The sequence below is a fragment of the Nerophis ophidion genome, linkage group LG07 (genome assembly GCF_033978795.1).
Source record: "Nerophis ophidion isolate RoL-2023_Sa linkage group LG07, RoL_Noph_v1.0, whole genome shotgun sequence".
Taxonomy (NCBI): domain Eukaryota; kingdom Metazoa; phylum Chordata; class Actinopteri; order Syngnathiformes; family Syngnathidae; genus Nerophis; species Nerophis ophidion.
Window position 1 is genome coordinate 29,847,507 of NC_084617.1, and position 26,746 is coordinate 29,874,252.

The window sequence follows — 26,746 nt, forward strand, 5'->3', positions numbered from 1 at the left end:
TTTGCTGTATCCATAAAGCCGATAGGGGGAGGTTTTTATTTACACGATGAGTCGGGTGTGTCTTGACCTCCGTGGCAGAGGCTCCGTCGAACCCCTGAGACTGAATCACCGAACCCCTAGGGTTCGATCGAACCCAGGTTAAGAACCACTGTCTTAAAGACAATTAGTCAGAGGCCCCTAAGATCTCTTTTTAGGGCCCGTACACCAAACGTTGCCTTTGAAAGCACAGAAGTCAGCAGAAGTCAAACAGGTTGAACTCCCTCTCCAAAGGAAGGGTGACACATATGCGCTCTCCTTCAATAATCTCCGAGAAACAAAGAACAAAGTGGAGGAGAAGGCCGAGAGAATTCTCCAAAAGCTACGCCTAACAAATGAGCGCCTCGGACATATTCCTGTCATGGCGGAGGAGGCGGAGCTTGAGGGCGTGTTCAGGGCAAGGATGAGTACAGGTGAGAGGAGCTGACGCTGACAGTGGCAACGTGCCTGGACTGTACAGCAGTCGCGATAGCAGCTCGCGCACACCTCTCTTCACGACACCGACACCTGGACCAGGTGAGACTCCCGCTGTTGTTATGGCAACCTTCTCATATTTAAATATGGAGACGGATAAATGTGCTGTTTTACTTGTTTTATACCCTTCCGGGAGCCGGCATCCTCTGCGATTGACATTTGTGCGATGGGTTATTTTCTTGCCAAAAAAGCCTCCAAATGGCAAATGGCTGACAGAAAGTGTGTTCTTGCAAAATGAAACTAAGCTATGCAGCATAAAATTCATGATATGCTCTGTAAGTACTCATAAAATACATTGTACGCTTCATTTACTACCCAGTAACTACGCCTTCAGTCCATGAGGATAAAATGTCAAAGAATTATACTATAAAATTTGAAATATATTCCTAGCCTCTTTCTGCTCTGTCACTGATAAGAACACAATAACAAGTTTGCCCTAAATGTACTTAAAAAAATCAGCTATTAAACAATTAATTTTCAGTACAATCAGATTAATTTCAAGTTGGATTAAAAAAAGTACAGAAAATGTTTTACATAAATAAAATAAGTGTTAAAAATATTGTAGCAGGGTGTTTTCAATTGGAATTTAGCTAGGATCATGCATGTACAGTAGATGCAGAGAAAAACGTCATTTTTGGGGGGGGAAATGTCAACGTTATATTAAACTTGTGACCAATTTAGCTCACACTTGAATACGCAATGTTGGTCTGATTACAAGAAAATTGGAAAAAGTACATAAATAAGAAGACCTAATGAACCTTTTTGAGAAAAATGAGGGCTAAAAAACACACGAAAACAGGAAGGACCATCAAAGGACATACAAGACATTAAAAAAGAGCACGTAGCTGATGCAACCACTTCAGCGGCGCCATTTCCACATACGACTACAAAAGTAAAAACGAAAAAAACTAAAATAATTTGCAATAAATAAATACATGTTGACAATTGTATGCTAACTTGTTATTTGATTGCCAATTTAAACAAATTGTTTGACTCAATACATAAATAAATAAAGTCAATATTCTACACGAATGAAGTTTTGAAGGTGTGCTCATTCAGTGGTTGTATTAGTAAGATGTTAAGTATTATTAAAAGGAAAAACTACGTTTTACTTCATTGTTATTTATCTATATAGGGTAGAATGGTTATTTAAAAAATATTTACACCAGTTAGTTTTCTTAATTGGGCTCTGATCCAATGTGGGCCTTAGGCAGAATATTTCTAGGCTCTCCCACCCTCACAACATTATTTTTTCATCATTTATTTGTGTTAAGCAATTTTTCTGCTTTTTGACTCAAACTTGAATTGGAATAAATTGAGGTTTTGGAGTCATTTTAGAGGCAAAATAATACATTGAACACAGAGTAATTAAAGAAAGTTGCCTACAAGACCAGTGGAGTAACGGTGACAATGTCAAGGGAAACCCACTACTGTATTCATAACAGTGACGGAGCAGGAAGGGGCTAGGAATGAGTTTAGGGTGAAATTATTTATACACATTGTGCTTTTTTAGGCCGTGGCGCTTGTTGTGGTTACTGTTGGGATCAATAGTGCGATTGACGTGCGTGATAACAGAACAATGCGTTAATTGCTGCTCTTCCCTTGTGAGCTCATTAAAAAAGGAAGGTAGACGGTGAACATTCTTCACCTGAGCAGGTCGGACCGGCAATGATGTCGCACACACGCCGACCACACCTTGGGCTCGGGTGTGATGTCTGTGGGTGTGTACGACATGACGCAGGTGGCCAGCTGTGGGTTGTCACTTGTCCACACCGCAGAATGCAGACGAACCTGATTGGGAGACATTTTCATAACACTTTTAGGACTTTTTTCAGGGTTCTTTCCAACTCTTTGGCTAAACGTTGACATCTTTACCGTAACTTCATTTTTTTCTTCTCGCAAAGTCTCAGCAGATCCTTCTCCCTCGTCCTTACTCGTGCTGGGACCCTCATTGTTAGTAAGCAGCAAATACTTCATCTGTGTCACACAACTATATGGAACAAATCATCTGGAACACAGCTTCTTCACCTTTTTGGCCTCGGGGCCCTCTGAAATATTTTTGAAAAACTTTGAATTACAAATTTTACTCTTGATTTTAATCATATTCAGTAATTATATCTATTTATTTAACACATAAACCTTAGGCTTGGGTCAGGCTGATTGGAATTGTTGTTTTGTTTTTTTGGGTTTTTTTTTTTACATACAATTATGTTTTGTCTAAAATTAATTAAAGTAAATTAATAATGAATATGTTTCTTAAATAAGCGGTCAATAAAATAAAGTAACTACATCTATTTATTTAACACATAAACCTTTGGCTTAGAGGTCAAGCTGATTGAGAAAATACAATTATGTTTTTTCTAAAGTAAATTAAAATAAATGAATCATGAATATGTTTCTTAAACGAAACGTCAGTAAAATAAAGTAATTTTATCTATTTATTTAAAATGAGTCTTAGGCTTAGGTCAGGCAGATTGGGAAAAACATTTTAACATACTTTTTTTTTTTTCTAAAATAAATTAAACAAAATTAATCATGAATATGTTTCTTAAATAATTGGTCAATAAAATAAATCTATGTATATTATCTCTTTATCTAACACATAAACTTTAGGTCAAAGTCAGGCTGACTGGGGAAAAAAGTTTATATACAATTATGTTTTTTCTAAAATAAATGTAATTAAATTAATAATAAATACGTTTCTTAAATAAATGGTCGATAAAATAAAGTAATTATATCTATTTATTTAACACATAATCCTTAGGCGTAGGTCAGGCTGATTGGGAAAAAACATTTTTACATACAATTATGCATCCATCCCCTTTGTACCGCTTGTCCCTTTGAATGAATGAATGAATTAAGTTGTTTCGGTCATATAATCAATCAAATCAATCAACCATTTTGTGTGATAAGTTCTACAGTACAGGTTATACGTAAACAATCATACACATTTACACACAAAAGAAAAGAAAAAGAATGATCAAAAAAGGAATAGGCTGAAGCCAAAGCTAATATTTGCCTATCCTGTATCTTCACTGAAAATAAGATTGCCTGAAACATCAACGTTAAAAAAAAAATCAATGAGATGAGAGTAATTGTTACTATATTTTATAATTTTCAATTATTTCAGCCTTAACAAAGAAGTGCATGTCTAGAAGTGCATGTCCTTTCCGGGTCGCGGGGTGAGGGTGGGGGGGGGGGGGGGGGTGGGGGAGGTTGGGGTGCTGGAGGTTATCTCAGCTGCATTCAGGCGGAAGGCGGGCTACACCCTGGACAAGTCGCCACCTGACGGTGGAACAGGGATTAGTGCGTGTGCCGTACAATTCGAAGGTCCTGGGTTTGATCCGGGGCTCGGTATCTTTCTGTGTGTGTAAGTGTGAGTGTTATCCGTCTATCTGGATTGAATATGTCTCTTAAAAAAACGGTGAATGAAATAAAGTAATTATATCTATTTATTTAACACATAAATATTAGGTTTGGGTCAGGCTGATTGGAAAAACTTTTTTTTTTCCATACAATTATGTTTTTTCTAAAATGAATTACACTAAATGAATCATGTATATGTTTCTTAAATAAACAGTCAATAAAATTAAAGCACAAATAAAAATCCCCACTTTAGTCATAATTTTTGCGCTTAAGAAACTTCTCTATGACTTTAGCGCCAGACTTCTTCTGTTTGTTTGATATTGTCATTGAAAAGGCGTATTACAGTGGAAAAAATAATATTTTTTGGCCGCCCTGTTGGCGGCCCGGCCTTATGGTTAAGAAACACGGATCTCAAACTCCATTTTTGGAAATAACAAATACATGTCACGCCGCTTGCTTTTGCAAGCAAGTAATGCCATGACCAGTTAGCCAGGATGAGCTGTGATGACAACCATGCAGCTGTCAATCACACACACACACACACACACACACACACATCCTATAATAACCAATGTCCTCCGGAGTAGACATTAGTTCTTTTGTCAGAGTTAAACATTTCTACACTGCAAAACACAAATGTCCATTGAGGAGGATCTTGGTTCTTGGAGGACATTTTAGATGGCCTGTAATTAGTGTGTCCCTGGAATTAATCCAATTTCACTTCTTTGCTCTTACAATATTATTTAATTACTGTGAATAATGTTTCCTGGTTCATTCATCCACGCATGCATGCAACAATTCTGTTTTCATGGCAGAAGTCACCTTTGCTTAAAGTCTATATTGGGAGTGTGGATCCTTCGATATAATAACAATTCCCGTGTTGACAACTCGATTCAGAATAGATTCAACACGATTCTCGCAATGTATTGTTTGGTAAAATAAATATCATGGAACTTTTTAAAAACAGGGTTACAGATTAGGAAAGCACATGTGGTTGCAGGGAGATGCCATTAAAACATATTTTTAGAAATTGATTGTAAAGAATTGTTTTTTTCTCGATTTTGGAAAATTACGAATCGATTTGAAATCGGGATGTATAAGAATCAAAGTTGAAATGTGAACCGATTTTAAAGTTAAAGTATCAATGATTGTTACACACATACTAGATGTGGCAAAATGTTACCCTGCATTTGACCAATCACCCTTGATCACCCCCTGGGAGGTGAGGGGAGCAGTGAGCAGTAGCGGTGCCACGCCCGGTAATCATTTATGGTGATTTAACTGAGTGCCAAGCAGGGAGGTAATGGGTCCCATTTTTATAGTGTTTGGTATGATTCGGCCGGGATTTGAACTTACAACCTACCGATCTCAGGGCGGACACTCTACCCACTAGGCCACTGTCCAGTATTTTTTATGTATACCATCATATCGTAGTACCGATACTTTTTTTCTGTGTGGTGTTTGTGTTTTTTCTCATGTAAAATATACGTTTGGGAAACATGTAGCATTAAAAGATGTCAAGAGTTGTCTTTCACAAAGAGAGAAAGACCTGATGAGGTGTGTGTGTTTGTGTGTGTGTGTGTGTGTGTGTGTGTGTGTGTGTGTGTGTGTGTGTGTGTGTGTGTGTGTGTGTGTGTCTGTGTGTGCGTGCACCTTTGTCATCCCAGCCCTGGCTAATTTAGGGCCCCAAGTAGAAAACATTTTAAAGACCCCACCCACATTACAACATTGTTTTCACTTTTTAAAATATTTTTTTATACTTTTTTGAATGACACTTAAATGTATTTGATGCATCTTTTGTTTTAAAACAAATTCAAGGGACGGAATGTATTTTTTTAGTGCAAAATAAAGGTAAATATTTAAAACAGGACCAGCACTACCGCCGCGCACCAGTGAGAAAGATTAGGGAAATTTGACATTATTTCGCTTATCGGTGATGGAGCAGGAGGAGGCTACGTCCACTTGCCATCCAGGTTCAGCAACAAACGTGATTTAAATGTCGATATATCAGCAAAAGGAACCTTTTCTCATTTGAATTTGATTCCGGAGGTGAAATTGTATTCGTACAGTTACTTCATATATTGTTCCATGATGTCTGACAATATTCTACTTACTTTTTCTTTTCAACACGCACCACATAGTCAGATGAATTACACAGAGCTATAAACAAGCACACTTGAGTCATTGGCATTTTTCTCGACACGCCCGTTCATCTGTGACTGACGCCAAGCATGCAGCGAGGCCACATTCCCATGTGTGTGTTTGTATGTGCGTGCGCGAGTGTGTATGTGACAGGTAGAGCGACAGAAACTATGACAGTAAATCATCATCTGTCAGGTTATGATCAATAAAGCTTGACACACACAATTACAGTAAGAGCATGGGTGAAAGTGTGCTAGGCAACGCGCGACTGTGTGTGTGTTTGAATGTTTGTGTTTTGATGTTGTACAAAAAAGAGTACAGTGATTGTAATGCAACTTTTGGACAAGTTTTTCTTGTTTTGGGTCAGCCATTGTAGAGGTCACGTGACCGTCAATTGTCTGCTTGGTAAAACAAAACAGGAAGTAGAGAGAGGATTGTTGTGCCTGGATGTTATTTATCATCCCTTATTTATGCACATGAGAGACAAAACAACACAAATTGTGTATCCAGTGAGGTTTTTATATGGCCCTAATAAAACAACACAAACGCTTGAAAATAAATGCAATGAATGAAATAAAGATAGCATAAAAAGGGTATAATACAATTATAAAAACGTGACAATACACAATATTAAATACAATAGAATATCAATCTAAAATAAATATATAAATAAAAAATTAAAAAACAATCACACTAAAAATGTGTATAATAATTGTTTTGTGTTGTACAACAAAAATCAGCCAAAATCCTCATTAAGTGAAGTAAATAATGTAAAATATTTGTTTTTTTGCAATGTTTTAATTCCAGCAGTTATGTTGCCTCATGATATAAAAATGACCCACTGATTACTCAAGTGACAAAGTATATATAATATCTCATATAATGTGTCATTTAAGAGGTGTGCTAAAATTATTTACATTTTCTGCAAATGGTTTGTTTTCGAAAAGCTAAACTGGACACTCTGTGTACAGTATATAGTATGGACCGTGTGTATCATGCATTAGATGTTTACTGTTTTCACTTTTGTCAAGATTTGTCAAGCTTGGAATGTGAGATGCATTTTCCTAAAATATTTCCAATACTTCAGGAATAATCAACCACACAGACATAATAATATTACACATTATTATTTGCTGAGAAAGTGTGTGCATGCTTGATGATCAACTAAATAGCTAACATTATTTTAACTGGAAAGAACCAGGAGTACGTCAATAAAAATAACATATTGCATGTATTTAGCATTTTCCTTGAGAAAAATAGAATTAAATAAATGTATAAAATGTTATCCAACACAATAGCTAAACACTTTTAGAAATAAAATGTAACACATTACATATATCATATAATAAAAATGGATTATATATATATAAAAAAGAAATGTATTAACCATATATGTATCAATATGATACAAATACAATAAAACATAAAATACAATTGCAAAGTTATTTAGCTTTGGTGTTTGTTTTTTTGTTGCTATTTTCATAAAACATTATATTACTTTGAAATTAACCAAAGTTCAATGATTATTATTATTATCTTAATGAGCGGCACAGTTACAGTATAAATACATTTTTCTAAATGAGGTCATTGTTAATTAGCACTTCATAATCTGTTGAGATAGTTGATGACTAGTTAGTTAAAATATATATATATATATATATATATATATATATATATATATATACATATATATATATATATATATATATATATATATATATATATATATTGTGGCAAATGCAAGAAACACAGCGTTGTTTCTTTCAGGTCTTTATTGAAAGACTGCCAACAAGAGAAGAAAGCAATGCAACACAATATGCACTATTAAGTGTGTCCAAGAAGACATAAACCACACCCATTCTGCTGAGTGTGAGCATGGTCCTAGTGGCCGCCAATCAGCCCCCCCGAACACCCAGACAGCAAGTTATGGGGCAAAACATTTCAGGGGGCCTCACTCGCCTGCCGTAACGGGTACAATGTCCATCCCGCGAGGGAGCAGGTGTACCCTGTGGGGAAGAACAAATATCAGGGCTCGGTGGAGGCGAAAAACATTCAACCCTAACAGATTTTGGAGGGTGACCTCAGCGGGGGACTTGGCCCGACAGTATTTCTTCACCTGCAGAGAAACGCATTCCCTGCGCCCGCCGACATCCGGCACAACCCAACTTGACGGAAGCCCGAACACCAGGGTGCGACAGGGAGTGTATTGCATCAAAAACCTGGCGGCGCCAGTCTACCGAACAACCGGCCGAGGGCGGCCAGTGGACACATCGCAGAGGAGGGCGGTACCGCCATCCTGAACCACCACCTCTTTCAGCAAGAGCGCCGTACCCTCAGTTTTGAGTGCGCGGATGCCGGGGTCGTCGGGCTGGTCAGCGGCCATTCTCGAAAAATCTAAACCGAGCTGCACTGGGAACACGAGTACGGTCAGCCACAGGGTTTGCCTTACCAGCAAAACCATCTGAAAGCCAGAAACACCCGGTCAGCTTCTTCAGCAAAGCCCCGGTAATCGCTGGAGGCCAGAGAAGTGGAGTTAGCTATCACCGCACGGGCCGCAGGTGGAAGCTGCCGCAAGAAAGATGCGGTAAGATGAACCCGCTCTCCTCGGAGCCCAGCAGGGACAGCATACTGTCCTTTAAATCCACGGCGGTGCTAATGCCCAAACCCGGCAGGGAAAGAAGTCTATCTGCCCTCTCAGCGTCAATTAGAGTTAATCTCTGAAGCAGAAGATTCTTGAGGGCGGCGTACTTGCCGCTCTGTGTAGGGGTTCGCTCCACAAGTGGTCGCCTGGTCGAGGGCTGTTACGACCAAGTGATACCGGGAGTCGTCGCCGACGATTCCTCGCAGGTGGAAGAGAGCCTCGATGTGCTGGAACCATGATGCCGGGTCGCTGTGCCAGAACTCCGGAAGCTTTGTCCCAGCGGGGAATGCAGGTTGCTGGAGTTGGGGCGACATGGCCAATGAAGACAAAATCTCCTCTTCTGCGTGAAACATTGTGGCAAATGTTCTTAATTCTGCAAGAAACGCAAATGCAAAAAACACAGCGTTGTTTCTTTCAGGTCTTTATTGTAAGACTGACAACAAGAGAAGAAAACAATGCAACACAATATGCACTTTTAAGTGTGTCCAATAAGACATAAAGCACACCCATTCTGCTGACTGTGAGCATGGGCCTAGTGCCCGCCACAATATAAACATACAGTTACTATGACAATAATAATAAATGGCCCATTAAGCAAAATATGTGTAACGTATAAAATTAGTTATTAAACTAATACTTTTTGCAGTGTGTTAGCCAAGCCCAGATTGTTGTTTTGAAGTAGTTTTTGTGTAATAAAGACATACTTTGTGGTACTTTGATGACCTTTAACACACACGAGCACTAACCCTAAGTTTCATACTGCTAGTTATTGTTTTGTTTTTAAGCAAATTAAACATGAGCACTTCCTGTTGGGTGTATGCATGAATAGTTGGATGAGCACCACACCCAAACACAAAACAATAAGATAGCAAGCAGGGCCACAGCCGACACCACCACCCCCTTCTTGCACCAGCAAATATTCACATGCGCAAAGATTACATCACTTCCTGGACTTGTAAGAGTTTACCACAGAGCTTCTGCTACGTCACTTTCTGAATGTTTTTGTAATGCTTTGTATAAAAAGAATAGCTTACCTAAAAGTAAACGGAAACAAGTATATAAAAACGAACAAGGGATGGATTTTTAAAAATCAGTGCGTTTTATCGCCACAATTTTAACCACTTTCACTCTTCTGTCATTGCAATAAATGACACACGTGTCGCCATTGACTCCCATCGCCTAGTTTCTTGTTTTGTATGAAACACAAACAACACGTATTGAAAATATACAGATAAACACAGGTAATTCAATGGATTATAATAACAAAAAGACTGAGCAATCAATATCTTTATATAAACAAAAAGTGTTGATAAAGTAAAGTCAGAGACAATATAATAGGATTTTAAAAAATTAATTATATTAAAAAAATATATTTATGTATTTAGAAAAATGGGCTTATATAAAACAGCTTAAATTTGTCCAATAAAAATAATAATTTAAGGGCATTTCTACATTTAACCGTTTTCCAGGATTTAATTAATAATTTGAAATCATTGAACCAATGTGAAACTTGAATTGTACTTTCAGAAATCGACATTTATGTATTAAAAATGTAGCTTTTTTTTAATGTTATTTTTTTTTTCAACGAGGCACTTACTGTAACCTAGACCTACCTATATATGCAGCCTAACAAAAATTATACTTTTAAATTGTCATTATTGTCAATTGATGTATTTCATGTAAAAAAAAACTAGTGGTACAAAATACAGCAAAAACACGCACTTTCCCCAAAAAAAAAAAAAAATAATAAAACAAAAATAAAGAGGTGCACCGCAGAAAGTGTACTAAAAGAAAAAGCAATGTCAGCCACACTCGTGTCCTTCTAATAATTTTAATATAAACTGCGCAACCAAACAGATCGGTTCCAACAAAGTCTTTGTCAGTGTGCAATTTTCAACAGGAAGCGATGCACTTAAATAGTCACAGCTGTGGTCAATCAATTGATATAATAAAACAAGAACAACTTCAAAAATGAATAGCACAAATAATAGACAAACTGGTAAATAGTACAAAATAAATCAAAGACTAAGTACAGTATCATTGGAAAATAAATAAAGCAATAATATATATATATATATATATATATATATATATATATATATATATATATATATAGCTATATACATAGCTATATATATATGCATATATATATATATATATATAGCTATATACATAGCTATATATATATGCATATATATACATACATATATATATATTAGGGCTGGGCGATATATCGATATATAAAATATATCGCGGGTTTGTCTCTGTGCGATATAGAAAATGACTTATCGTAATATTCCAGTATACGTTCTCACGCAGGACTTTTAGCTGTGTGCTGCTAACGTAGCCGTACGAGAGAAAGATGGTGCGGATCTGGTAACAAATGAAGGAAGACTTAATTCCCAATAAAAACAGCAAGGTTTCCATCGTCTGGCGGTGGTTCGGCTTCAAGTGGGAATATGTCGAACAGACAACCGTAATTTGTCAAGTGTGGGGGGAAAAAGCGTTGCTATAAAAAGTAGCATTACTGCTAATATGTAGCATCATTTGAAAAGTCACTTGCTAGAAAATTAAGAACATTTCATAACCTTAGTAACATACCACATAGTGAAGGACGAATACTATTTGATTTCCTATCATGCAGCTCATTTTTATTTGACACTTAAAATGTCTCCGACAATCTTGCAATTTATGTTTCGGAAATGACTTGAATGTTTGTGCCATTGCTTAATAACTTTAATAAAGCTGCTGCTATATATATATATATACATATATATATATATATATATATATATATATATACATATATATATATATATATATATATACATATATATATATGTATATGTGTATATATATATATATATATATATATATATACACACATACATACATATACATATATACATACATATACTTATATATATTTACAGTATATACATACATATATACATACATATACATATATATATATATATATATATACATAGACATATATATATCTATGTATATATATGTATACATATAGATCAGTGACGTGCGGTGAGGTTCATGGCTGGTGAGGCACCGACTTCATCACAGTCAGATTTATAAACATATGAACCCTATAGAGTATCTTGTTCACCATTTGATTGGCAGCAGTTAACGAGTTATGTTTAAAAGCTCATACCAGCATTCTTCCCTGCTTGGCACTCAGCATCGAGGGTTGGAATTGGGGGTTAAATCACCAAAAATTATTACCGGACGCTGCTGCTCACTGCTCTCCTCACCTCCCAGGGGGTGAACAAGGGGATGGGTCAAATGCAGAGGACAAATTTCACCACACCTGGTGTGTGCGTGACAATCATTGGTACTTTAACTTAATGTAGCAGGTACTTTAGCTAGTATAGCATAGTATAAATAAATTACACTTATTATCATCATTATTAGCGATAATACTGCTAAAATTAACAATATTAAATCACATGTATGTACAAAATGACAAACACTTCAGTACACAGTTTTGTCACTATGACAGTTGTAACCGCGCTCCAGCGGCCGTGATCATTCATTGTCTTTACTGTAGCATAAAAAATGCAGATAGCCTTAAAACGCCACAATACTTGGTCACCATATATCCATCCATCCATTTTCTACCGCTTATTCCCTTTCGGGGTCGCGGGGGCCGCTGGCACCTATCTCAGCTACACCATATATAAGTACCCAAAATAAAGACTCAACATAAATATGAATTCAATCGGATCAGAAACATTGGAGGAAACGGGATTAAAACTCGATGCTAACCGCCCATACAAAATACATGGGTACGGCTCGTAGCTACTATTAGCAAACAAATTCACTTACCAACTCGGCTTAATATCTCAACATCGACACACTCTTTCGTTGCAACTCGGCCCTGATGGTCGGCAACTATAAGTTTACAATTAGTTGTAAAATGTTGCACGGTTGTTTTTACGATATGCAGGCAAACGACAACTTTAAAACATACTGGCTTCAGATGTCCCCAGGCCTAACCGAGTAGTGCAAGAATTATCCCTGGGATCACTAGCGCCCTCTACCATCAGGACGGCGGAGAACAGGTGCCTCACATAGTGGGTCTTCGCAGCCGTTTTATGATTGCCCAGCACAAGAAATACGTTACACTAGGGGTGTAACGGTACGTGTATTTGTATTGAACCGTTTCGGTACGAGGGTTTCGGTTCGGCACACGGGTGTACCGAACGAGTTTGTAAGCAAAAGTCTTCACAAGCTGCTCTGCTTTCTGCCTCTGTGTCAGCAGCAAGCATTGTCCCGCCCACACAACCATCTGATTGGTTACATACAAAGCCAATCAGCAGTGCGTTTTCAGAGCGATGTAACAGCCAATCAGCAGTGCGTATTCAGAGCGCATGTAGTCAGGGCTTCAGCGTCGAGCAGATTTTCGTTTTGCAGGTGAGCAGCGGACTCTCCCCAAATTGTAAAAAACACCTCCCAGTCATAACTATTACAAACATCACTATGAGCCCGTTGACCTTCCAGAAACTTAAACTGCAGCTCAGCTCGCTCGCAGTTCTGGCTTGAGGTGAAGGCTAATTAGCTTTAAGCGTAATGTTAACTCATTTTGCTGTGTGCGTGTGTGTGCGTGCGTGTGCATGTGTGTGAATGTGTGTGTGTGTGTGTGTGTGTGTGTGTGTGTGTGTGTGTGTGTGTGTGTGTGTGTGTGTGTGTGTGTGGGTGTGTGTGTGCGTGCGTGCGTGCGTGCGTGCGTGTCTGTTATTTCATTGAACTCCATGGTGTTCAGGGATGAATAATCTCTCCTATTGCTATTGTACTATTTTTTCAGCTATAGTTACATTAATTATTAGTAATGTAGCAGCCTAGTTTTGAATGGCAGGGTCGCTGCTATCACATGTTGAGAAAAAATATACATTTACATAATAAAAGTCAACTACAGGCTTCCCAAATGCTGTAATAAATTAAGCATGATGAGTTGACTTGAAACTGTTTAATGTTGCACTTTTTATATGTAGAAGAAAGGTTTTTTCATTTTATTTCTTTAAAGCAACAACTTGAGACAGTTTAATGTGGATTAACGTGTGCAGAATCATTATAGTGTTCCCAATGTTAAAATAATAAAGCCATTGTTTACAAATTTGGTAAATAAATAACCAAAAAATTTATATTTTGTTGTTTTCTTACTGTACCGAAAATGAACCGAACCGTGACCTCTAAACCGAGGTACGTACCGAACCAAAATTTTTGTGTACCGTTGCACCCCTACGTTACACACATACAGTTGTTGACAAAATACACTGTACATTATATACCTCAGCTAACTAAACTATGGAAATGTATAATATAATTCATACAGCAATACGGTCTCACTGCACAGCAGGCCAGCAGTTAGCCGAGTCATTGCACAATCCACGGGGAGGCTCAAGTGGCTGTGACTCACCGCAAGTAATTCTAAGTATTTGAACGGCAAATGTGAAAATTAAGCGATTTTGAATAAAAAATAATTTAAAACTGGTGAAGTTCAATGGAAAATAACTTGATAGTATAATCACTGGATACATATAACAATATAATTTTTTTTTTCTTTTTACATTTTTTTCTTTCCATGATGGGAGTGAGGCCCCGCCTCACCTGCCTCCCCTGACTGCACGTAACTGATATAGATATATATTAAAACATTTGTTAAAAAATACAACAATGTACCTGTACGAGTAAAACATCGATTTATTTGCCTTTTAAGGCTGCTGAACACATCGTTCAGATTTATATACTGATTCTTATGGTTTCAAAATAAACACTGTATTTTTAAATAACTTTTTTTCGTACATATTATTTTATATGACACTGGTATTGAAATACAGGTGACAAAAATGTAACTGTTATAAAGATTGTTACAAACAAAACTGCCGTAAAACAAGTTAAAAAGTGACTTAGTCTTGGTGCACGCGTGGACCGATCGGGTCTTACGGTCCCGGTTGGATAGTGACAATCATGAAGCAGCAGCATCCGTCAGGCTGGAAAAGATTAACGTTAGTATATTTATAAAAGATAGTAACCTAGAAGTGCTTGTTAATATTATTATGTTGCAGGCTACATTTTTTATACATAAAAGTCCATCCATCCATCCAATTCCTACCGCTTATTCCCTTTTGGGGTCTCGGGGGGCGCTGGCGCCTATCTCAGCTACAAGTCAATTTCTGAAAGTAAAACTTCAATGTTCACATTGGCTCAATGATTTCAAATTGTTAATTAAATCTTAAAAAATCGTTAAAAGGAGAAAAGCCCTTCAATTGTTACCTTTATTGAAAGAATTTAAGATGTTTTAAATAAGCCCATTTTAAGACAAGCATAAGGACAGACCAAAATTTTGGACACACCTTCTCATTCAATGTGTTTTCTTTAGTTTCATGACTATTTACATTGTAAATTGTCACTGAAGGCTTCAAAACTATAAATCAACACATGTGGGGTTAGGTACTTAACAAAAAAAGGGTGAACTTACCAAAAACCTGTTTTACATTCTATTTTCTTCAAAATAGCCACCCTTTGCACACTCTAGGCATTCTCTCGATGAGCTTAAACACTTCACAGGTGTCATAGTTTTGATGCCTTCAGTGACAATCTGCAATGTAAATAGTCATGAAAATAAAGAAAACGCACTGAAATGAGAAAGTGTGTCCAAACATTTGTATTTAATCGTGTTATCTATTGTATGATTTATCTGTGTTGAGGTGGCGACTTGTCCAGGGTGTACACCGCCTTCTGCCCCAATGCAGCTGAGATAGGCTCCAGCACCTCCCGCGACCCCAAAAGGGACATGCGGTAGAAAAAAGGATGGATGGATGTATCGTTTATTTATTTTGTGAACATTTTTTGTTTGTATAAAGATGTTGATTGCTCAACCTTTTTGTTTGGGATGTTGTAACACAACTCAATGTATATGTCTATTTTCAATATGTACCGTTTGTGAGTTCAATTGTTCAGTAACAACAGCATGAGTCAGGCTTGTACGCCCCCTAGGAGCAGGGAGGGACATGACACAAATGTGATTTTCCCCTTTTGTGTTGCAGCACCATGAGTGATTTGAAGAACCCTCCTCCCTACACCATACCAAGTAAGCTTAGTCGTCATGAACACTGTCGTGCCCTGTTCATTCATTCACTCACTCACTCATCTTTGCTTCAGTTGATGGTCAAGGGGACAAAGTGAAGGTTTACCATGTCCACACCCCCTTCAATCCCTCTGTACCCGAGCAGTCAGCGTCTACAGTGCCAGGTAAACACACCTACACCTGCACAAAAGTGTATGTTCAATATTTTTATGATACACTTCTTGCATGGACCACTTACAGTATATAGCAAGGCTGTCCAAACTTCATCCGATTAATCACAAAAAATATTGAATTAATTGCGTATATAAGCAGATTAATCACACAATTGATTTTGCTCCGTTACCTTTTAAGTATTCCAGTGAAAAAATCACATTAGTGACCAAGTATAGTGGTCTTTTTTTAATTAATTAAACTTTTTAAGTTAATTGAAATGATGCATGCGATTTTATGCTACAAGTAATACGTGTGATTAATCACGATTAATCCAAATTCAAAAGTGCGATTCAACTCAATTCAAAAATGTATTGTTTGACAGCATTACTAATAACAATATTATAATAAACAAATCATCTAATTTTTACGATGTGCCGAGCTGTGGGCTGAAATTGGCCCCCGAACTGGAGTTTGATAACCCTTGGTTTATGAAAGCCATTTTTAAAATTAAAAACACCCACATAATGTTATTTCCTACTATTTTCATGTAAAATGAATCTAAATAATTAACGATGTGAATCTCACAATGTGACATTATTATATGACAGGGGTTCTTTCCCTATTTGACTTCAAAGGCCACATTTTTTTACTACTTAAATAATACAAGTAATCTTACTCTTGATTTTAATCATATTCAATAATTATATGGAACCTACTTACAGTTTAAACAGATAAACATTATCAAATGATATGAAATCACAAATATAATTATCAAGGCTCAGGTCAGGCTGATTAAAAAATAAATAATCAAGTATACTGCATTTTTATATTTATGTATTTTATATTGTAGAGAACTTTTTTTTTTACTGCATATTACTGTAAATGGAAAAACATTACCATTTGTTTTTTTCACGACGGAGCGAATCGTTTTTAACTGTAAAATCTACAGTTGTTTTTATGGTGCATTATCACAAAAGGCAAAACATCACTGCTGTTTTTTTAAGGAACAATTCTGACAACGTCATTTAAAATCGTAAGTCGAGCAGATATTTTAGTGTTCGATTTTTTTCTTGACAAAAAAAAATTCACAATGTATGATAATAGATTTGTTCAATTATGAAAAAGTAACAGTTAAAAATATTTTATTTCATGCAGAACATGTATTTATTTTCCAAATAAAAATAAAAGGATACATTTTCAAGAGAAAATGAAGTACATATTTGATTAATATTTTTTCCAGACTTTTGTGGGACATTTAAAGAAATGTGGCGGGCCAAATGTGACTTTGACACCTGTTGTAGCTCTAAACTTCTTCTGTTTGTTTGATATTGTCATTACTGCCACAAGTGGTGGAAAAGTGTATTTCAACTGAGTTCCAAAAAAAAAAAAATGTTTCTTGGAAGTTTCGAATCAATCAGAATTATTATAAGCAAGAACCCAAAAGGGAATAAGCGGTAGAAAATGGATGGATGGATGGAATTGCAAGTCAGATGTGAATCAATTTGTCCAGCACACCCATAAACACCTAATATTATTTTTGAGTAGCGCGTTTAGCATTCACTGATGTAGTTATATTTCAAGAAGACGGATATGGGTGCATTGAGAAAGAGTATATAAATCATTACTACCTCCTAACTTAAATAGGGTGTTGCGACTTGCAAAAAAATACATTTTTAAACCAACGTATATAACGAGGCACCAGCCAGCTTATGTTATCATGAACAACGCTAACAAGAAACAATTTGCAGTCATGTTGTTGATATGATAATATATACATTGAACAATAGCTAATGTTAGTTATCATTAACTAGCAAGACAAAAAGCTAATGTTTCACGTCCGTACGTAGTTTACGTCATTACGTGCTAAACGCCAAATAGGGCGAATATCATAACACTTGGCGCCCGGGAGGCATCCGTGTAAAGGTAGCAAAACTAGCAGTTTGTCATTTATCTGTTTCCTTCCCAGCTAAAAGAAACCTATTCAACAAAGATGTATCTAAATCCAGAATTTGGCTATACTGTTAACCTACTTTACTACCCACTTCTGCTATTAATCACATAATTAAAACTGCAGAAGATTAGGGCCATGTCCACATGAACGCAGATACTTAATAAACGCATACTTATCTCTGCATTTAGGCCTCTTGTCCACACGTGGACGCATACTTTTCTCTTTAAAAACGTAGACTTTTGCAAACGCTGGCCAAAGTATAGAGATCCAAAACTCTCCGCTTTGTGTAAGTGTGTACACGACACAAACGGAGACTTGTGACGACGTCACGGTTGAGCGCTGTCATTTCCAAGCTCATCGACACTGCCTTGCTGGCTTTAAACACACTATAAGGGGAATTACTGTGTGTTTGAACGTAAACATTCTGCTATTTTCACTCAACATGAATAAAAAAGACACATCAAAATGGAATTTGCGACACTCCCGCCAGCACAAATGTGATGTGATCACTGCGGAACCTGCAACTGATGGAACAACTTTGACAAGCAAGACTTTTTGCTCTGTGTCATCAGAAAGGTGCAACATTATCTTATGTTTTTAGTCCTTGTTTAACGACAGATCATGAAGTTAACTTACTGTCTTGCTTCCATTTTTGTAGATGGAGTCGGGTGCGACCGTGCTCGCGCATTAAAAGCGGGAGGGGGGGGTGGGTTACGGAGCCTATCTCAGCTGCATTCGGGCGGAAGGCGGGGTACACACTGGACAAGTCGCCACCAGGGCCAACACAGATAGACAGACAACATTCACACTCACATTCACACACTTGGGCAAAGAAGCGGTACAAAATGGATGGATGGATGGATGTAGTGTCCTCCTTGTAGTGTGTACTGATCCATCAATCCATCCATCCATTTTCCTACCGCTTGTCCCTTTTGTGGTCGCAGGGGGTGCTGCAGCCTATCTCAGCTGCATTCGGGCGGAAGGCAGGGTACAACCTGGACAAGTCGCCAACATTAAGAGACAACATGTTAATGACAATATACACTTAATCACACATGTACTATATCCCTATATCGATGATTAATTGCTTTATAATTCCCTTAAAACATGCAAAACGGTTTCCTTGGCTCGGTAGTGCGTGCTAATTTTAAAAAATAATGTACACTTCACTGCACATGTAACATCACCATGTTGCTGAACATGTTATAAGTTTCTTATTGAATGTTACAGGTTTCTCATTGCCATCCCATTGGGTTGAGTTTTTTCTGGCCCTGATGTGGGATCTGAGCCGAGGATGTCGTTGTGGCTTGTGCAGCCCTTTGAGACACTCGTGATTTAGGGCTACAGTATATAAGTCAGTGGTTCTTAACCTGGGTTCGATCGAAAACTAGGGGTTCGGTGAGTCGGTCTCAGGGGTTCGGTGGGGCCTTTGCCACGGATGTAAAGACACATCCGACTTATCGTGTAAATAAAAACTTCTCCCTATCGACAAATTATGGAAACCTCAAAACAATGTTCCCTCTAATTCCCCATCTTATTTGCGGGTTGTTTGATTGATCGATTAAAACTTTTACTCGCAGATTGCAAAGGAAGAGAATACATTATATGAAACAGTACAGTTTACAAAGTACAGTACATATTCCCTGCGATAAGGTGGCGACTTGTCCAGGGTGTATCCCGCCTTCCGCCCGATTGTAGCTGAGATAGACACCAGCGACCCCAAAGGTAATAAGCGGTAGAAAATGAATGGATGGAATACATATTCCGTACAATTGACCACTAAATGGTAACACCTGAATAAGTTTTTCAACTTGTTTAAGTCAGGGTCCACGTTAATCAATTCATGGTAATGTGTGTAAGGTGTGTAATTTGTTGTGAGTTCATACACTTGTCACACCTATGGATCATGTTTTGTTTTGTCATGTTATGTTTTGATTTTGGACATTCAGTCACGTTTTGCACTTCCTGGTTTTGTTTGTTTCCATGCCAACCTATTAGTTTCCCCCTGGTCCCCTTAAGTCGCGCCCCGATCCTCAGCCTCTCACACCTGTTTTCTATTACCACAGCCAGTACATAAGTCATTTGCTTTCTGTTCATCATTCTGGGAACTTTGCTATTTGCATTCTGCTTCATGCCTTCACGATTACCTGCTACGCACCCTGCTATCCATGCTCCTTGTTTCGGTCACAGTAAGTGTTTTTGTTTTAGTTGTTCATAGTTCTGCCACAGTGCAAGTTTAAGTTTATAGTTTATCGTCTTTCATGCCATCGAGCAGGTGTTTTGTTTTCCTGTTTGTATTTTTGTTGCCAAGTTTTGTACCTCTTTGTGAGCGCCCTTAGTTCGATTATTTTTGTATTTAGTATTCAAATAAACCATGTACTTACACTCTCGTTTGGCTCGTCCCGTATCCTCTCTGCATCGAAGGAGTAAATCAAATCCAAGTCCAAGCCTGACAGCACTGTGTTGGTTTTGTTCTTTAAACAAGGTGATGTTCATGCACGGTTCATTTTGTGCACCAGTAAAAAAATATATGACTTTTTCTTGAATTTGAAAAAAATATATATACATATTTTTCACTAAAGAAAGGTTCGGGGAATGCGCGTATGAAACTGGTGGGGTTCGGTACCTCCAACAAGGTTAAAAACCACTGATATGAGTGAACATTGATAGATTGATTGATTGATTATAATTCTATGAGTGTTGGGTTTAGCAGCACAGACGTGCATTTGCTTTTTAATAATGTTGCCTGGGCTCTGTGTACATGCAGGCTGGTTTTGAAGATATGTACATGTGATTGTACTTCTAGTATAGCAAACTAAACATAATAGGAGGTGTAATGCTGCACCAAGTAAGATATCACCTCTGTTTTCAGGCTTCTGATTGGACAAAATGTTCATGTATGCGTTCGTGTGTGGATATAGACAGTTTTGAAACTACACTTGTGTGGATGGCGATTTTTATTAACCCCAAATATGTGTTTTTAAAACTCTCTGTGTTCATCTGGATATGATCTAAAAGTGAAGCGAAAGTGAAAATCAACCAGAAATGAAAATTGTCAAATATTAACTTTTTTTACTTGCCTCTTAAGTTCACCGGGGGCAGGAATCAAATCGGAAATAGAAGATAAGACCGTCATTTTGTAGTAGATAATTGAACTACAATGTCCAGAAGGCAAGAGTACTTCCGTCTTTTGCTTCATCTCGAGTGCCAAAGTGGAGAAACCAATCTGGTAAAAAAAATATATATATGATAAAAGAAGAAATATACATATCAATTTTACTCACAGAACCGTCGAAGGAGTCTTAAATATTACGAAATTTTACAAGAGTGGATTATGACGGACTAAACACGCTCTACGCTGCTGGTAAAACATGTTTTGTAGTCATCAAATTCACCAGTTGTCTCAAGAGGCACACACAAATATGAATTCATCCAGGGAAAATGTTTATTTAATGTAACAGCAGAATATGTGCTTGTGGTTCTGTAACGGACAAATAATAATGTGTCTGACTGACGGCAGTAGAAGAAAAAAGTAGAGTAAATTAACTCAAACCGTAACCTACCTGTTTTTCTACAAACTGCGCCCTCTAGTGGCAAAATGGAACTACAACATGACAAATAATACGAACGTGATGTGATGTGAAGTGAAGTTATATTTATATTCCACATTACTGTCACCTATACCAGTGTTTTTCAACCTTTTCTGAGCCAAGGCACATTTTTTTTCATTGCAAAAATCTCGAGGCACACCACGAGCAGAAACAAATAAAAAATTAAACTCAGCAGGCGATATTAACAAAAAGTTGTTCTCGCAATTGTTAGATATGAATTCAAACCATAACAAAGCATGCACCACTATAGCTCTTGTCTCAAAGTAGGTGTACTGTCATCACCTGTCCCATCACGCCGTGACCTAATTCCTTGGAGTTTTTTGGTGTTTTTCTGTGTGTAGTGTTTTAGTTCTTGTCTTGCGCTCCTATTTTGTTGTTTATTGTCATGTCCTGTATGGATGTACTTTGTGGGCGCCGTCCGCTGCTCCACACGCTGTAAGTCTTTGCTGTCGTCCAGCAATCTGTTTTTGTTTACTTTGCAGCCAGTTCAGTTTTAGCTTCATTTTGCACAGCCATCCCTAAGCTTCAATAACATTTATTAGCAGCAGTTGCCTTGTGTTTCTTTTTGGTTCAAGCATTAGATACATTTTTACTTGCACAGTTCCTCCCGCTGTTGTCTGCATATTGTGATCAGACAAACCATGTTCCCGACATCTACAATTAGTTCCCGGCTGCCACCTACTGATATGGAAGAGTATTTCAGACACTCAACAACAGCACATTTGCGGATTATAATTACTGGTTTGCAAGAAAATATTTTTAACCCAATTAGGTGAAATTACATAATCTCCCACGGCACACCAGATGGTATCTCACGGTGCGTGAGTGTGCCGCGGCACAGTGGTTGAAAAACACTGACTTATATGGTGCTGTATAGATTATATAAAGTTATAAAAAATGTGCAATACTGTTATTATGTTTTGAAAAACAACTGCGGACCAGAAAAAACAGGTACCAGGAATGAGTATCTGTTATGAAAAGTACTCATGCTACTGAATACACGTGGACTGCTTACTCATCGCTTCTCCTGCTTTTCCATCAGTGTACACAGGTGGAGGCGGAGGCCCGACTGGAGGCTACAGTGGCACGGGCAGGAGCTACGACACCACGCTGGGCCGTGTTTCCGGCATGGCCAACTGTCCTAGCTGCCAGCAGCAGGTGATGACCAACGTAGAGTACAAAGCAGGGACCTACTCCTGGTTGATGGTTCTACTCTTCATCTGCCTTGGGTGAGTGTCGACTTCAACAAGTGTTTCTAGGCAGAATGTATGCAAGTGTTATTGCAGCAAATGCCCATCTCAATCCGTGCATCTGTAATCTGATTTACGTGTCCGTGTCCTAATTTGTGTGTCCGCATTTCGGCACGTATTTTTGTGCGTGTGTAAAAATAAAATCCGTCCGTCCATTATTCGATCTGTGTGTTTGTGTATTCAGATTTGTGCGGAGCACGTGTGAAAATACAGCTAATCGAGGTTCCTGCTCCACACAAATCATTTCTTTAAACACACAGGTCAAAATATGGACATATTTATTTTTTGCAGATACACACAATTTTTAATGCACACACAGATTGAAATATGGACATATTTTTTTTCACATCTTTGTATCGAAATACGGACTAACACATTTTTTCATAAATCAAAATTCAGACAGATTTGTTTTTATACCTACACAAATTGGAAAACATACACACACATTTTTACAAAAACATGATTAAAAATACGTACATGTTTTTTTTCACACACAAATCAAAAATACAGACAGATTTTTTTTCCACACACACATATCAAACTACAGACACACATTTTACAGAAACATAAATAAAAATACAGGCATTTTTTTACATACTTAAAACAAAATACAGACAAAAAAAATTTCACACACACACAAGTCAAAATACAGACACAAACATGTTTTACACTCACAAAATATGGACAAATATATATTTGTTTACACATACACAAATCAAAATACAGACACACACAGATCGAAAGGTGGACAGACCAAATTTTTTTTTTTACACACAGACACAAATCGAAATACACACACACATTTTTACAAAAACATGAATCAAAATACGGATATTTTTTTACAAACACAAATCAAAATACAGAAACACATTTTTTACACACACATAAATCAAAATAAGGACAGGACACACACAAATCAAAATACAGACACACACGTACTACACCCGCAGTTTAAAATATGGACAAATAGATTTTTTTACACACACTCATCAAAATACAGCCAAATTTTTTAGCACAAACAGATCGAAATAAGAACAGGACACACACAAATTGAAATACAAACACACACATGTTTTAAAACTCACAGATTGGACAAAAATATTTTTTTACACACACACAAATCAAAATACAGACACACACAAATCGAAATATGGACAGAGAGATATTTGTTTACGCACGGACACAAATCAAAATACACACACACATTTTTACAAAAACATAAATCAACATACGGACATATTTTTTTTTTACACACACAAGTCAAAATTCAGAAACACACATTTTTCTACACAAATGTAGATCAAAATAAGGACAGGCAACACAAACAAATCAAAATACAAACACACACATGTTTTACACTCACAGATTAAAATATGGACACATAGATTTTTTTACACACACAAATCAAAATACAGAAAGATTTTTTTTTACACATACAGAAATCAAAATACAGACGCACACAGATCGAAATATGGACAGACAGGTTTTTTTTTTCACACACGCATATCGAAATACAGACACACATTTTTACAAAAACATGAATAAAGATACAGACTTTTTTTTTACACACACAAATCAAAATATAGACAGATTTTTTTTTTTTACACAAACCAAATACAGACACCCACATTTTTTACACACACACAGATCGAAATATGGACAGACAGATTTTTTTTAACACACACACAAAAATCAGAATACAGACACATTTTTTGCGCTCAGGATAAAATATGGACTAACAGATTTTTTTTCACACACACACAATTCAAAATACAGACACGCAGATTTTTTACATGAATCAAAATAAGGACACACACATGTTTTACACTTACAGATTCAAATATGGACAAACTGTGTTTTTTTTACACACACAAATTGAAATACAGACACATATTTTTTACACTTACGGATTAAAAATATGGACAGATTTTTTTTTTTACACACAGACAAAATAAAACATGCACATGACTCTGATTACACACTCACATACAAATTAGTACACAGACATGGAAATCGGATTACAGACGCACAGCCTTAGATACGCAGTAAAACTTCCATAGACTACACACAGTGAAGAGACTGAGCACAAACCAGTTGCCTTACTGTGTTGTTTCCTTGTGTGTGTGTGTGTGTGTGTGTGTGTGTGTGTGTGTGTGTGTGTGTGTGTGTGTGTGTGTGTGTGTGTGTGTGTGTGTGTGTGTGTGTGTGTGTGTGTGTGTGCAGATTGTGGTGCTGCTGCTGCCTCATCCCGCTTTTGATTAAGAGCTTCAAGGACGTGCACCACTTTTGCCCTCGCTGCCACAGACTGCTGCACGTGGAGAAGAAGAAATGCTGCAAATGAAACAGATGGCCGCCGACAAAAGGGGCGTAGAAATAAAGACCACAGTGCTGCTTTGTTCGCCACAAAGTGACTTCTTCATATTTCTACGGACCAGCAAACATTGGTAATAGTGTAATGCAGTAACAATATAATGCAGTAATAGTGTAATGCAGTAATATTGTATTGCAGTTATAATGTAATGCAGTAATATTGTAATGCAGTAATAACATAATACAGTAATAGTGTAATGCTGTAATAGTGTAATGTATAAATAATGTAATGCAGTAATATTGTAATACAGTAATAGTGTAATACAGTAATAATGTAATGCATTAATAATGTAATACAGTAATATTGTAATACAGTAATAATACAATAATAGTGTAATGCAGTAATAATGTAATAATGTGATAAAGTAATTATGTAATGCAATAATATTGTAATGCAGTAATAATGTAATGCAGTAATAATGTGATGCAGTAACAATGTAATACAGTAATATTGTAATACAGTAATAGTGTAATACAGTAACTATGTAATGAAGTTACAATGTAATACGGTAATAATGCAATACAGTAACATTCAGTAATAGTGTAATGCAGTAATATTGTAATACAGCAACTCTTTAATACAGTAACAATGTAATGAAGTAAGAATATTTCCTCTCCTTGACATTCCTAGCAACACATGAAGGTTTGCACATACATTTATCATTTACATACATTTATTACCACGTGATTATTCCAATGTGGAGGACAAGTACCAAGAGAGTGTTTGCTTGCTTTCCTTCCTAACTTGTGTGCGCGTGGTGAGGAGTAGGTAAGCTGTTTCGTATGAAATATTCCATATCCTCTTCCATCTTGTACATAAAGCAAGCGACATGCGTCATGTAAATCTTTGCTTCATAGCAACACTGTGTTAGATTTTGCAGAAATCAGATTATTGATATTTCTCTGGAGCCTGACAAACAGTTACAAATATATATATTTATACATATATATTTCTATATATTCTTCTCTTAGTCCTCAATTGTGATGTCTTCCATTAATAATTATAGAACAATATTTGTCAAATAAAAATAAACTATACACCAAAGAAAAACTGTGTGGTTCTTTAGTTTCCTGACTGAAGAAAAATATGATTATTTTTTTGGTGTCAGTTTTGAAGGTGATATTGTTGTCGTGATCCGCAGCCCGGATCATGTCGTATTCAGGTTTTGGTTCTGTTTTGTATCTCGTCTTGTTAGTATTTGACTCCCTTAGTTCCTGGTGGCACTTCCTGTTTGTTTCCGTTTCCATAGTTACGCATTTGTGTCACCTGCATCATGTTTTTGACGCGCACCTGCCTCGTAATTATTCTCCTTATTTAAGCCTGCCTTTTCTGATGATTCGACCTCGCAGTCTAATTTGCTATTTGATGCAACAGGTGACGTCGCTATCCCCGCTTGTGGTAAAGACTTTGTGTACTTTAGCTTCCACGCTATTCTGTTGCTTGTCCCTAACTCACATGCTAGCGCTTTCTGTTCGTTTGGTCTTCAGTGCCTTTGTGCAAGTGTTTTCTGTTCCTAGTCCGTTTTTGTAGTGATAATAAATCCTCAGTTCTTACCTTCACGCTGTGTTCATTCCGATTGCCTCTATTGAGAGAACAAAACCACACCACGATGCCAGCCAAGCGTCACAGTTAAGGGGGGGCTTATG

The 26,746-nt window shown here is 37.1% G+C and overlaps 1 protein-coding gene across 1 annotated transcript; it reads left to right on the forward strand.

Annotated features, from left to right (window-relative positions):
- The first annotated feature begins 404 nt into the window (after positions 1–404).
- si:ch211-157c3.4 (Lipopolysaccharide-induced tumor necrosis factor-alpha factor homolog-like) lies at positions 405–26,150 on the forward strand. The gene is made up of 5 exons (XM_061905888.1): positions 405–552; positions 15,724–15,767; positions 15,839–15,928; positions 22,522–22,708; positions 24,953–26,150. The coding sequence occupies exons 2-5, from the start codon at positions 15,728–15,730 to the stop codon at positions 25,068–25,070; spliced, it is 435 nt and encodes a 144-aa protein (XP_061761872.1). The 5' UTR covers positions 405–552; positions 15,724–15,727; the 3' UTR covers positions 25,071–26,150.
- Positions 26,151–26,746: the final 596 nt, after the last annotated feature.

Bases quoted from the DNA above. Each gene is read 5' to 3' on its own strand.
- si:ch211-157c3.4 (XM_061905888.1), top strand. From the start codon at position 15,728: ATGAGTGATTTGAAGAACCCTCCTCCCTACACCATACCAA. The intron at 15,768-15,838 runs GTAAGCTTAGTC...TCTTTGCTTCAG, and splicing joins TCCTCCCTACACCATACCAA to TTGATGGTCAAGGGGACAAA. The intron at 22,709-24,952 runs GTGAGTGTCGAC...GTGTGTGTGCAG, and splicing joins CTACTCTTCATCTGCCTTGG to ATTGTGGTGCTGCTGCTGCC.